The 13,977-nt window shown below is 35.1% G+C and overlaps 2 protein-coding genes across 9 annotated transcripts in view; both read left to right on the top strand.

Annotated features, from left to right (window-relative positions):
• Nucleotides 1–1,017, top strand: part of mybpc1 (myosin binding protein C1) — a 145,323-nt gene extending 144,306 nt beyond the window's left edge. For all 8 annotated transcript variants that reach the window (XM_032588965.1, XM_032588959.1, XM_032588963.1 and 5 more), the window contains one exon: nt 245–1,017. In XM_032588965.1, the coding sequence (XP_032444856.1) occupies nt 245–342 (98 nt within the window). In that variant the 3' untranslated portion in view covers nt 343–1,017. The remainder of the gene's footprint in view (nt 1–244) is intronic.
• Nucleotides 1,018–5,300: 4,283 nt separating this feature from the next.
• On the top strand, nt 5,301–13,878 carry chpt1 (choline phosphotransferase 1). The gene is made up of 8 exons (XM_032588967.1): nt 5,301–5,737; nt 8,158–8,305; nt 8,418–8,559; nt 9,879–9,963; nt 10,365–10,496; nt 10,567–10,725; nt 10,816–10,941; nt 12,372–13,878. Exons 1-8 carry the CDS (start codon nt 5,498–5,500, stop codon nt 12,486–12,488), a joined length of 1,149 nt encoding a protein of 382 aa, XP_032444858.1. The 5' UTR covers nt 5,301–5,497; the 3' UTR covers nt 12,489–13,878.
• Nucleotides 13,879–13,977: the final 99 nt, after the last annotated feature.

Below are 13,977 nucleotides of genomic sequence, written 5' to 3'. Positions count from 1 at the left end.
TTGATAGGAATTGTTACAGTTGCCAAAGAGGGAACGAGTAATTTTCTTAGAATTGCTACATTTTATCTTTAGATTTTTCCAATCTGCTTTGGTATGAGATTATCAAAATACTGTAAAAACATTTCCTATTTAAGGCTTTTATTTAAATATATAAGTAATTCTAGAGGGCTCAGTATAATAGCTTTCTCAATTTTTTCACCTCTAGTTATGCCAACATCATCACAACTCTGTTTTTGTTCTTCAGGGGGATTTACCTTCTTCGAGCTCCTGCAGCGTGGCGTACCCTTACACCTGATTGATAAATACATGAACGAGTCGAAGATCGTAGAGCAAGACAAATGAAACTGAAACCACTACAAAAAGGAGCCTTAGCTTTGCAAAAATCGTCTACCATCAGCGACTCTCGTCTCTCGCCTCTCTTTTTGGATCAGGACACTGATGACGGATTGACAGGAACGGGATGAATGGATCGGTTCTGGTGGACGGAGTTCTGGTCTGTGTTGTGGAATGCTGTGTGCATGTTTGAAGCTTGTTGTTGCCATAGAAACACAGTCATTTCATCTCCTTTCACTCCCTGTTTTGTTTGAAATAATGTATCACCTCAGAACCTACTTTAGTGTTTAAGAACAAGAAAGAAATAATAATTTAAATAAGGATTAGTGAACAGCAACTCATGTCTGACGTATTTTCTGTGGGTTTTTCTTGGGTTTGATCAGTGAATGTGTTATTTTTCATTGGGGAGTTCCATAGAAAAGAAACAGAAATGTTTAAATTATCGATGTTAATTTGAGTTTAACTCAACACGATAAGAACGACTTGGGTAAAGTTGGAGAAAGAAACTTGATTTATTCTTTGGCGTTTTGTTTTTCTTGTGAGGAAATATAGAAGTTTACTCACATGCATGACATCTAAACCTTTGAGTTTACTTTGGGCTGATAAGGGTTCCACCATATTTGCATGCCTTTTCCTTTGTAATTACGAACCGCAGTTATAATAAACCTCCCAATTACGTCTGTCTTTTCTTGTTATCCTATCTTCTTTTGAGTGGATTTAATGTGTTTTCACAATTTGGTTTTGGGGAAATATATTCCAAAATACATTAATGAGAAGAACATAAACTTTGTGTTGGTTTTGAGTTAGTGTTTAGGGTTCATATGTTTTATAAAAATGATGGCCATAAATTCATATTTCTGTTTGATAGTTTTAGTTATATTTTAGCAACTCGTATTAGAGGCTTTTAAAGAAATGAGGTGAGTGAATCAGGGGGGCAGAAACCTAAATGCTGTATCAGAAAACAAACTATAACAACTTTAGATAAACATGTTAAATGTTTAATGAATATTTGCATATTCATTAAGTTGTTTTATTTGACCAGAGTAAATATTTCAGCTTACATATATAAATATATTTAGATTTTTTTTTTTATTTCCCATCTTTTTTTATCTTTGAAATAATAATAATTTCACTTTATTTTCCTTATATATATTTTACCTAATAGCTTATGATACATGAAAGTAAATTACTTCATATTTTTTTCATCAGTTTTATAATAAACTGATTTTATTATTTTATTAAAATATGGAATACTTTAATTTGATTATTTTTAATTCATAGGGCTAACCATAAGACACTTTTTAATTCTTACGTTTTATAAGCATTTTATAGTCTTTTCCTGTTTCTAGCATAGTGATATCTTGCATAGCGTACCATAAACATAAAAACGTAAATTTTATCATGTTTTATTTAAATTAAATTCATGCTAAGCTTTTATATTTATTTATTTTTCAACATTTTCCTTTTATAATGCAACAGTCTAAGATTAAATCTGTTCATTTTTATGTTTTTGGGGCCTGCCATGCAAAGCAATGGCAGGAACCTATTGCTATTGTCGGAGAAAGTGTTTCTTTATTCTTTATTTTTCTTCCGTAACCGTTAATGCGGCTCATACCGCTGGGTGCACACCTACAAATGAGGTATCAAAACGTGCAGAAAATTCACGCCATTCCAGCTATTACTTCTGGTGGGATTTGGGCTTAACGTGGCGACATAATTCGCAAAAAACTACGAAAAAAACCCCATTATAAGTCAATGGGAAAAATCCTAGAAATACCCTATTTTTGAGGATTTTCTGTGTCGTCACAAATTCACCTAGAAATGCCATTCAAATTTCATTTTGTAGATACGTCTGTGATCTCTTCGAAAGTGAAGACGGCTCGTCGATACCAGTTACGGTTTGTCCACAATTTGCCTCTAAGCGACCCAAAGTTTCTCATTTTTTCTAAAATTAGAGTGACAGCCCATCTCGGCTAGAGTGAGAAATGAAGAGGTTTTTTGAGCCCAAAATAATTTTGAAATCGCCATCACGGCCACAAATATCGCACGATTTGTATCAAAATCGGTCCTGACATTGATACGCCTGTCTGCTCCGGTAAAATGTTTTCGAAATTTATCTAGACCGTACGGTTTTCTGTCACGGTGCTTCAGAGCAAAGTCATGCGACAGGATTTTCTGAGGCTCTCAGGCTGTTTCACTAACACTTCACACCTTGGTGTGAAACTTATTTAACATAGCAACGGATCTCAAGAGGCTATTGGCTGCTGATTTGGACTACAAATACGCATCATTGTAGTTCTATCTATCCTCAGTTGAAACAGATCAGGACTGAGAACTGGCCTTTAGAACTACCCGCTGCTATGGGTTGTATATAACTGATTTAACTCAGTAACTGTTACACATGGGATTATTTTGGAACTTTAAAATTAAGCATACTGAAAATTTCAAAATAAAAGCCTTGAATATTTTACATGACGTAATTGCTCTTTTTGGCCGTATATGACTTTTTCATCCAAAGCACTGTTACACATGGGATTACTTCGGAACTTTAACATGGAGCATAATAATAATTTCAAAATAAAAGCCTTGAATATTTTTACATCAGGTAATTGCGCTTTTTGGCTTTATGTGACTTTTTTATCCAAAGCACTGTTACACAATGGAATAGTTTGGCCCTCTGAAATGAAGCATACTGAAAATTTCAAAATAAAAGCCTTGAATATTTTTACATCATGTAATTGCTCTTTTTGGCTTTGTATGACTTTTTCATCCAAAGCACTGTTACACATGGGATTCGTTCGGAACTTTAAAATGGAGCATAATAATAATTTCAAAATAAAAGCCTTGAATATTTTTACATCATGTAATTGCTCTTTTTGGCTTTATATGACTTTTTCATCCAAAGCACTGTTACACATGGGATTAGTTCGGAACTTTAAAATGGAGCATAATAATAATTTCAAAATAAAAGCCTTGAATATTTTTACATCAGGTAATTGCTGTTTTTGGCTTTATGTGACTTTTTCATCCAAAGCACTGTTACACATGGGATTAGTTTGGAACTTTAAAATTAAGCATACTGAAAATTTCAAAATAAAAGCCTTGAATATTTTACATGACGTAATTGCTTTTTTTGGCCGTATATGACTTTTTCATCCAAAGCACTGTTACACATGGGATTACTTCGGAACTTTAAAATGGAGCATAATAATAATTTCAAAATAAAAACCTTGAATATTTTTACATCAGGTAATTGCTCTTTTTGGCCGTATATGACTTTTTCATCCAAAGCACTGTTACACATGGGATTACTTCGGAACTTTAACATGGAGCATAATAATAATTTCAAAATAAAAGCCTTGAATATTTTTACATCAGGTAATTGCGCTTTTTGGCTTTATGTGACTTTTTTATCCAAAGCACTGTTACACAATGGAATAGTTTGGCCCTCTGAAATGAAGCATACTGAAAATTTCAAAATAAAAGCCTTGAATATTTTTACATCATGTAATTGCTCTTTTTGGCTTTGTATGACTTTTTCATCCAAAGCACTGTTACACATGGGATTCGTTCGGAACTTTAAAATGGAGCATAATAATAATTTCAAAATAAAAGCCTTGAATATTTTTACATCATGTAATTGCTCTTTTTGGCTTTATATGACTTTTTCATCCAAAGCACTGTTACACATGGGATTAGTTCGGAACTTTAAAATGGAGCATAATAATAATTTCAAAATAAAAGCCTTGAATATTTTTACATCATGTAATTGCTGTTTTTGGCTTTGTATGACTTTTTCATCCAAAGCACTGTTACACATGGGATTAGTTCGGAACTTTAAAATGGAGCATAATAATAATTTCAAAATAAAAGCCTTGAATATTTTTACATCATGTAATTGCTGTTTTTGGCTTTGTATGACTTTTTCATCCAAAGCACTGTTACACATGGGATTAGTTCGGAACTTTAAAATGGAGCATAACAATAATTTCAAAATAAAAGCCTTGAATATTTTTACATCAGGTAATTGCTGTTTTTGGCCGTATATGACTTTTTCATCCAAAGCACTGTTACACATGGGATTAGTTCGGAACTTTAAAATGGAGCATAATAATAATTTCAAAATAAAAGCCTTGAATATTTTTACATCATGTAATTGCTGTTTTTGGCTTTGTATGACTTTTTCATCCAAAGCACTGTTACACATGGGATTAGTTCGGAACTTTCAAATGGAGCATAATAATAATTTCAAAATAAAAGCCTTGAATATTTTTACATCAGGTAATTGCGCTTTTTGGCTTTATGTGACTTTTTTATCCAAAGCACTGTTACACAATGGAATAGTTTGGCCCTCTGAAATGAAGCATACTGCAAATTTCAAAATAAAAGCCTTGAATATTTTTAAATCAGATAATTGCTCTGTTGAGCATTATATAACTGATTTAACCCAATGACTATTACGCATGGGATTAGTTTGGCCCTTTGAAATGAAGTTTAACAAAACTTCCAAAATAAAAGCCTTGACAAAAATTTTAAATCATACTGAATGGTGCACGTCCGCCTTACTTTATGTTCTTGCGATTCTCCGCGTGCCACTGATTACGTTGCGGCGTTCTTTAGCGTCGATGCCAATTTGTAGCGTGACGACGCCGGGCCCATACCCCACGGGCGCGCCTTGGCAGGCCCCGGCTAAATTTCTTCAGAAATTTTGTTTTTCTAGTTTCTTACCTGTCATTCATTTATTTACCAAAAAGGTATGACTAAAGCATATAATAGGACATTAATAATAAAAAACATAGTTGCAATATTACTTTAGTTGTCAAATTTAGTGTAATGATTAAATACTACACCTTTGCAGATGAGGTAATAAAATAGTAACCACAGTAGTTCACCGGCATGCTGATTTAAATTTCCCGGTGCAGGAGGCATGTTATTGCCCCGCTTCCTGTAGACTTGTACCTCGATCTGAAGCCTACGGACTATCAGCAGATTTTGGTTCCGCTGCAGAAATGGCCTCGACTGCACCGAGAGCAACAAAAGCCAAATGATCTGCTCTTGTTCTGGAGTCGGCAGAGAGAATAATTTAACCATTTTGTAAGGCGCTGGCTTGGGGAAACCAGGGAGTTTGTTACGGTACTTAGAGGAGCGACGAGGCGGACGGATAATGCCACATTGCCTGTGGCCAGAGCCGCTGACACCCGCACAATTGAAGCGGCTGGAGGAGCATAAATACAGCGCTTCGGGTCGCTCCCTGTTCGAGCCTCCGTGCCAAGTCTACTGGAACTGGCTGGTCCTGCAGATACCGACATGGGTCGCACCAAACACGCTGACTATTGTTGGACTCTTGATAAACATCCTCTCCACGGTGGTGCTGGTTTGGTACTGTCCTACGGCAACGGAAGAGGTGAGTAAATCGAGCTTAGCTGAAGTTTTTCCACAAGGGCTCGAGCGCTGAATACGTTCGTACCGAACTACATTTAAAAATAGCCCGAAATAAATAGTTTATGAGAGCTTTTCACTCTATCTTTACTAAAAGATAAAAGTAAATATAGTATCTTAATCAGAAACGTTTGCCTGTCAATTCGGCCTATATATAAGTATAATATAATTTGCTATGTGAAAACAATTTCCAATTAAATCAATACCCTAATAGCGAAAGCTAACGCAATCTATTGTCTATTTTTGGAAAAAAATTTTAATAGGCGACTGCTGGTAAAAAGTAATATAAGCCGAATTAAAGACAATCACACGCGTCTGTAGTTGTATTATTATTACAATATATAACGCTTTATTGGCATCACGCGATGAGGATGATTTAAGTAGCTCCGTTTTGATTCGGCAGATTTGCGGAATAGATTAACGGTCGTACGTAGTTGGAAAGTTTACAGATTTTGACGTGTTCTTGTCTGTCCCCACTCATGTGATGCAGGGTTGGGACAAAACAGCCTTTAGGAACATAATCTTCCAGAAGACTGTTATCATTGTAGCAATGTTGTTGTGTAAACAGCTGCAAAGACAGTGCAGACTTAAGATCCCTGGTACATACAGTATATAGCCGAAATGCAGAAATAGGCCTTTGCAGCTGACCTATGATCCAGTACAGCTGGGTGCTTAGTGTCACTTTACCACGCCATAAGACATACGTTTGTGGTTTATCAGAAAAAAGCACCTTTGACCGATCCAAGCATGAGAAAGAACTGATGAAACAAAGTCCATACAGCCTGCTGATAGTCAGACCCCAGTTACGATTCAGACCTATGCAAACGCTTTTTAAAGTAGTGTAAACAATAAAAAAATAAAGCAAGAATGTCTGATTTCAATATTAGTACTTTTACTTTAATCTAACCTTTTTTTTTTTTTTGGAAAACAATCTGAGATTAAGGTGAGAATTGTGGCCTTTTTCTTGCATAAAAAGTAATAAATAGTCTTTTAAAATTATAATCTTTATTGTTATTACAATAGTACAGCAAAATATTGTGACAAAATTCAGAGTCCATAATGCCCACCACTAACTGGAACCACTTTTATAGTCAAACCTGAACTGGGAGGTTCTTTTGGTTCATATTGATCATCACTTTTGCCCTCAACATCCCTTATCTTTCTCTCTAAGATGTATTTTAGTCAAACAATGTGATTTAACTTTTGTATGTTCAACAAAACCAGATTGTTCAGCTGTTAAATATTTGTTTAATAACATTTCAGACAGTGTCTACTGCAAACATTTTTCTTTGCCTCGTGTTTGCCGCGCTAATGCAAACACTGCTTCAGGGTGTGAAGCCCTTTAGTAAAAGTAACTATGTCACTGCACGTCTACAAAGGCTGTGAAAGAGTGGAAGAAAAAATTTCACTTTTAAATCTAGCAGCACACATTACGGATAGCAATTAGAGTCAAACCTGGTAGTTTGCACCACTATGCTCAAGTTCAAGTTCATTTTTGTTAAAAATACAGACAGATTGTTTATTTTCTGCTGCTCACAATTTCCTCACCCGGACTAAATTTATCTATAATTATCTTGACTTTAATGTAAATAGCTGATTGCTCTTCAATGTATTGTGAATTTATTCTGTGTGTAAGACTTACCCATCACAGACTGGTGGTGAAAACGCTGCTCTTGGTCAAGATGATTGGTCAGCAGTGAACTTCCTGTGCAGGTCAACCAATCATATGTTGGAACCTGATAACAAGTCAGAGTTACATATAACATTATTTCACAATGCACACCAATACAGGCACAATTAAATAACAATTATAATTAGATATGAGTCTAATCCTAGTTTCTAAAGAGACATCTGGAGTAATTTAAAATGTTTTAAAGCAAAATCAGTGAATATTCAACCTCAAAAATATATTTTTCTTTTATTTTTACAGTAAATTTTCATATTTACGACACAATACAAAATAAGATATAAACAAAGGTATGCAGTTTAAAGTGAAAAATATTTTAAAATAAAACAAAGCCATTATTATTTATGTATTTCCACCATAAAAAGCTTTGGTGTTCCTGCTGCGTTCGAGTTATTTGGAGTTGGATTTGATGTCAAAAATCTAGATAAAAAGTCAGAATTTCAACATGGTGACACCCAAAATCATTGTTTGTAATATCTCTAACAAACATCATTTTAAGCTTTATTTTCTATAAGCCAGCACCACTTTTAATCTGTTAAGTTTAGAGTTGCAGGTGCAACATGGAGCATTGATTTTAGACCCACTTTTACTTGTGTGTCTTGTAAAATAAACACGTTTCCACCACATTTTACGACTGTTTATGCGAAGAGCGGCCATATTGAATCGCAGAGTTTCTTTCTCCTGCTCCGTGTCTCCAGGCTCCACCTTGGGCCTTCCTCCTATCTGCTCTGGGTCTCTTCATTTATCAGTCTCTGGATGCGATTGATGGGAAACAGGCCAGGAGGACGAACAGCAGCTCTCCGCTCGGGGAACTGTTCGACCACGGCTGCGATGCCGTCTCCACAGGTCCCTTTGCCGAAATGTCCAATTTCTGCTCCATTTTATTCTTACTGTACTCTTTGACAAGCATAGAAATGGGAAGAATTCACGTTGTATATTTGTGTTTTTATGATTTCAGTGGTTGTTGCTGTGGGAACCTGCATTTCATGCGGAATAGGAAGATACCCAAACTGGATTTTCTTCTGCGGCTTCATTGGGACGTTTATGTTTTTCTGTGCTCACTGGCAGACCTATGTATCCGGGACCCTCCGGTTTGGGCTGTAAGTCATGCATTCATACAAAATATCATTGAAATAATGATCAGCTAATTTAGTAATCGATTAATCGTTACTGGAGTATACAAACTAAAAAAATAAATGAATAAACTTGCTGCAAGAATAACTCACGCGGAGCTGTAATTAGGCCAGAACTGTACAAAACATATATACGTTTTGCATCTAAGATATAAAAAAAACATGTCTGTAAATATGTTTTACTAAAAACACAGCTCAAATTCTGTAAAATAAACAAAAATCTGATCAGCTCGACACTGTATTGATGATAAGTCCAGCAGAAAAGGCTGAGATTTTTACATGTTGATGTTAGATCACCTTTGCTACAAATAATCACTAAAAGAATGTTGTTATTACATTTAGTCAATAAAATGTTTATTTTCTTATTTAAAAAAGGAATTTAAGTATTTGTTGCATCTCCAGATGCAACAAATACTGTTCTCCAGATGCAACAAATACTGTTATATAAAAAAGTATTACATGAAAAATCTGCAGAAAGTAATTTTTTTTAATACAAATAATCTTCAGAGTAATCTGAAACTAAAATAATAATTTATTTCAGCCCTAAATGACAGCAGCAGTTAGACATTTTATTCTGTCTGGCCTCATACTTTGTTTTCCGTCAACATTATGAATAATTACATTTATTCCTCTGTCTGTGTTTCAACATGCTTGAGTAATTGGAGTTTACATGTTGCTAATAAGACACTTATCAAATTAGGCAAACTTTAAAAACCTTTAGGTTGCACAAGCCTGTGCTCAGCAGAAATGTAGCGGTCTGTCACAATAAACAATCTTGCTGGGCGATAAATTGTCCCAGAAGTTATAATGTTGTTTTGAGACCATTTTAAAGTAATATAATGGTGGATAATTCAAGAAACATTCTCAAAGATCAATAAACTTTAAATTTTATTTAACATTTAACACTGGAACTGGAAAACATTTTAAATATCCAAAATAAATAAACAAAACAACAGAAACAACAAATAGAATTAATTGTGAAGTCTCTGTAAAGAAAATTGTCCTTAAAAAAAAAAGGGCTATTTGAGACCAAAACACCAGAATGAAGAGAAAAACCACAAATCATGAAAATGGAAATTATTGAGCTTGCTTCAATTTATTACACGATTAATTGTGTATTAGAACAGATCTAGAAATGTAGATTGGCAACTTTTCAGTTTGATTTAAAATGTTTATTATTGAAGCTTGTGGATAAATTTTAAATTCTACAACATAGAATTGTGTTGAGTTGAGAAAGATCAAATTGTGTGTGTAAATAATGACTTGAACTGCTCATCCCTTCACAGCGTCGACGTCACAGAGGTGCAGATTGCCATCATCATCATGTACCTGATGTCTGCATTTGGAGGCGTGAGCCTTTGGGAGAACGTGGTAACTGAGAACCTCACTCTTCGTCCTCTCACATGCAACAACACTGTAGGCACACGGGGACGTTTCCATGTCTCCAGAGTGAAGAACAGCTCATTATTTTCTAGTCTTAGTCGGTTTTCTAGCCTTTAAATAGAATTTGTGTTTTACTTTCACTCCGTGCTGCCTTTGGAGGCTTGACTTAACTTCATTGAGAGAAGTGCGAAGGTAAATATGGGTAGGAAACGCCGTGCCAGCAGGTCATCTATTGGACATGATCTGGCTCAAAAAGCTGATGATGTCACCTGCATTTGTTTGTTTTTTGCTTTGCGCTGCCATCACGCTCAGCATGCTGCAGCCTGTATAAAAGGGAGCTTCTTGATCTTTATCCATTTGATTAATTTGAGCCTTCTGTGTTTCTGTAGCTGCCTGTTGTAGGAATGCCGCTGTACGCTTTCCCCATCATGGGCATCATCGGAGGCGCCTTGTACTCCTGCTACAACTACTTCTATGTGATTCTGAATGGAGGCGTTGGGAAGAATGGCTCCACTGTGGCTGTAAGTGGCAGCTGCTGGTCATAAATGAGGTGTTTTAGCACTGATGCTAACAATATTTATTCCTTTTTAGGACACCAGCGTCCTGACTCCTGGTCTGCACATCGGCCTTGTCCTCACTCTGGCCTTCATCATTTTTAAGAAGTCGTCCAGCCATCTGTTTGAGAACCATCCCTGTCTGTACCTGCTGACCTTCGGCATGGTCATCGCCAAGATCTCCAACAAGCTGGTGGTACGTTTGGTGTCTCCACATCACCTTAAAAATGCTAAAAGTTATCTTTTTAGTGACATTTTGTCTATCGCATGTTTCTCTGATTCTCAGATAGCACACATGACCAGGAGTGAGTTATATCTTCCAGACACAGCCTTCATCGGCCCTGGCCTCCTCTTCCTCAACCAGTATTTTAACAGCTTCATTGATGAACACATAGTCCTCTGGATCGCAATGGTTAGTATTAAACTAAGGGACAATATATATTTATTGCTTAAAGGATTATAGTTCTGAATCATTTTTACATATTTGAAATCAGCCCCACAGTTTTCTACAATTTAGGTGTAAAAACAATAAATGGAAAAATATTTGGATTTACCAATTTTATTCTGATTAAGGGTGATTTATTAAGCTTCCTTAAGCAAGTTAATATAAAGATGTTCATTTGTACAAAATGAGTTTAGTCTGGTCAGTTTTACCTATTCAGAATGAGCTGTTTTAAACACTAATTTTAAATCTTCTTAAATTTAGCTCAAGGACTGACTTTATAAACCTTAAATGTTGAGCACTTCTCTTATTAATGATTCAATAATAATATTCTGATATAAATCTTTAGCCTTCATAGGGACATTGTAAACATATATTAATTTCTCAGTAGATTCCAAAGTTAACTTGCATGTTTTTTCTCTATTTTTGTTAGATATTTAAACTCATGTTTACATTAGGTGTAAAATCCCATTTTTTATCAGATGATAGTACAACAATATTTCTGAAAAAAGAAGCAAACCTGTGTGTGTAAAACTTACCTTCTTGCAGGAAAGTGCCAGGTGTTTATTGTAGCCAACACAAATCCATTCCTACTCAGACGTTCTTGCTATGGGACACAGCTACGTTTTCCCTGCAAAAAACAAGCATCATATCTGAAATCTCAAATTAAATAATTTCTTTTTTTAGTAGTATTAATAATTACACACTTATATACAATGCAGTAACCAAATTTAAAAGTCATAATTGATTCACAATAAGTAAATTACTGATAAAAATAATCAACATAATAAAAGCCAAAGTAAAATAATCAACATGATAAAAGCCAAAGTACTTCAAGAAGATATCAATGAAACATTGCTACTTCAATATAGAATATAGTGTTAATTCTGACTTATTTTTTAACTAGTTGTATTAATTAGCTGGTCTATTCTGAAATTAATAAAAAAATTGTGTGATTTTAATTCCCAGGATACTAACTTTCAAGCTAAAAGTCAAGTTCATAGAATCCTACTGACAAACTGTTACTTTTAATAAAGTGTTGAGCCAATTTAAGTAAAAACCAAAAAATTGTCATTATTAAACTAAGAGCCAAACTGATTAAAACAATCACGTAACCAAAGTTAAGCTAAAATCTATTTGGCTACTCAATTGTGTTTTTTGCAGAATACTGACAAAGTTTTGCGCACATTTGTAATGAAAATGCAGCTATTGAGCAAACATGTGGCGATAGTGGGAAGAAGCAACTTCCTTTAAACAGAAATAAAACTCCACCAGAATGAGCTGTTTATGTACGGCCATTTGTTGTGAAAGGCTGAAAAAACTTTGTTTCGAGGATAAAAGCTTTCCAAAGTTAAGCTATTAGCAACTAGGCCTAACTTTTCTCTTTTCCATCTTTGTAGGTCCTTTCTCTGGTGGATCTGACACGGTACTGCACAGGTGTGTGCCTTCAGATCGCCTCACACCTGCGCATCCAGGTGTTTAGCATCACGCCGCAGCCCAACGCCCACCGTGACTGACGGGTTGCCCGGCGGGAGGAGGCGGGAGGAGACGCAGATTTCTCCCCGCTGCTGAAAGCAGACGACGACGAACTCAGCGAGGAAAGACCCTTAACCCCGAGCCACTGCAGCCTTGACAAAGTAACCACCTCCGATTAAAAAACTGCCTCACTCAGAAAAAAAGGAACAAATGAACCAATCCAACACTGCAAACCAAAAAAAAAAAAAAAGAAAAAGTAGAAAAAGAAAACAGCTTGAAAAGCTGTTGGGGAATTAAATGGTTAGAAGTTGAAACCAATCTAATTTAATTAAAAAATTGGTGCATGCTGTCATGAATGTCATTGATTTTTATCTCAACCAAAAGACCAAATGTTTTTATTATATTAAACCATTATTTGTTATTAATTTTAAAGCATGACAGAGTTTATTTTTTAATTCGCCGTAGATTTGACACTAAAACCAAACATTGACTCTATGTGTTCTGAAACTAAATAGATTTCCCGATTAATTATTTTTCTAAATAACCCATTATTTATTTATTCAGTGTTCCAACAAGGGAACAAATGAGGGCTTTAAAATTAAAATTTTAATTCAAATGAAGTCTCCAATATGAAGTGGTGGATTGTCAAAGAGCTCTGTGAAGGGGTAAGAGTCACGTGTTGATGCTGAAAACGACGACAGGTTATTCCACCAACATCACTCTAATTTAAAGAGAATTTACTCACCATTATGTTTAGTTATTAATAAAACATCCATACGCTGGTATTTAGAGTGCTGTCGACTCATGAAGCGTTAACACTCGACTCGTTCTGCTTTCTCATTTCTTCTCCCTAAAGGGCTAATACGTAATTATGTATGATTGTACAGAAATCAACTGAATACGCCTTAAATATTTTTGTTTGTAATTACTGTTTTATGAGTATTTAAAGCAGATTTGTATGTTTTTGTTTCTTTATTTTCACTAAGGTATGCCAGATACAGCAATAGTTACAATACAACTCGACTGGAAGATTTTTTGGTTTTATTTTTAACTTTTCACCTAGATGAGTGAATTTCAGTTGTGTTATTTGGTAACGTGATTATTAGTAATTGTACATTGACTGATTATCATGGAAATGTTGTACTTTGGTGCACTGGGATCAGAAGGGATTTTTCCAGAGGCTGTAAAATGTCCTGGATTTTATTTTGGAAAACTTTCATCTCACATTCTGCTTTTGCACCATTACAAGTCCGACAGAGGAACGTGTATTAACACACTATTTTGCATCATTTTCAGATGAATGTTTGAACTATGCATTGACATGTAATTTGATTCCAATCACCTCATTGTACTGTTCAGTAATAGAGTCAAACATTTCTAATAACAAATGTGAATGAAAAGATTGTAATAAAGATCATATTTTTCATCGTTTTCAGTGGTTTTGTTAATCTTGGGAAATTACTGCACTAAAAGTATTTGTACTCTGTTCAGATTTACAGCTGTAGTAAAAGATCTGCACTGGGAAACCGG

The sequence above is a fragment of the Xiphophorus hellerii genome, chromosome 17 (genome assembly GCF_003331165.1).
Source record: "Xiphophorus hellerii strain 12219 chromosome 17, Xiphophorus_hellerii-4.1, whole genome shotgun sequence".
Classification (NCBI taxonomy): domain Eukaryota; kingdom Metazoa; phylum Chordata; class Actinopteri; order Cyprinodontiformes; family Poeciliidae; genus Xiphophorus; species Xiphophorus hellerii.
The sequence above is the reverse complement of the archived record's forward strand: the minus strand, read 5'-3'. Positions and strand labels throughout refer to the sequence as shown.

Excerpts from the sequence above, each read along its gene's own strand:
- chpt1 (XM_032588967.1), top strand. The coding sequence starts at position 5,498 with ATGCCACATTGCCTGTGGCCAGAGCCGCTGACACCCGCACAATTGAAG. Across the intron at positions 5,738-8,157 it reads GTCCTACGGCAACGGAAGAG|GCTCCACCTTGGGCCTTCCT; the intron begins GTGAGTAAATCG and ends CCGTGTCTCCAG. Across the intron at positions 10,726-10,815 it reads AGATCTCCAACAAGCTGGTG|ATAGCACACATGACCAGGAG; the intron begins GTACGTTTGGTG and ends TCTGATTCTCAG.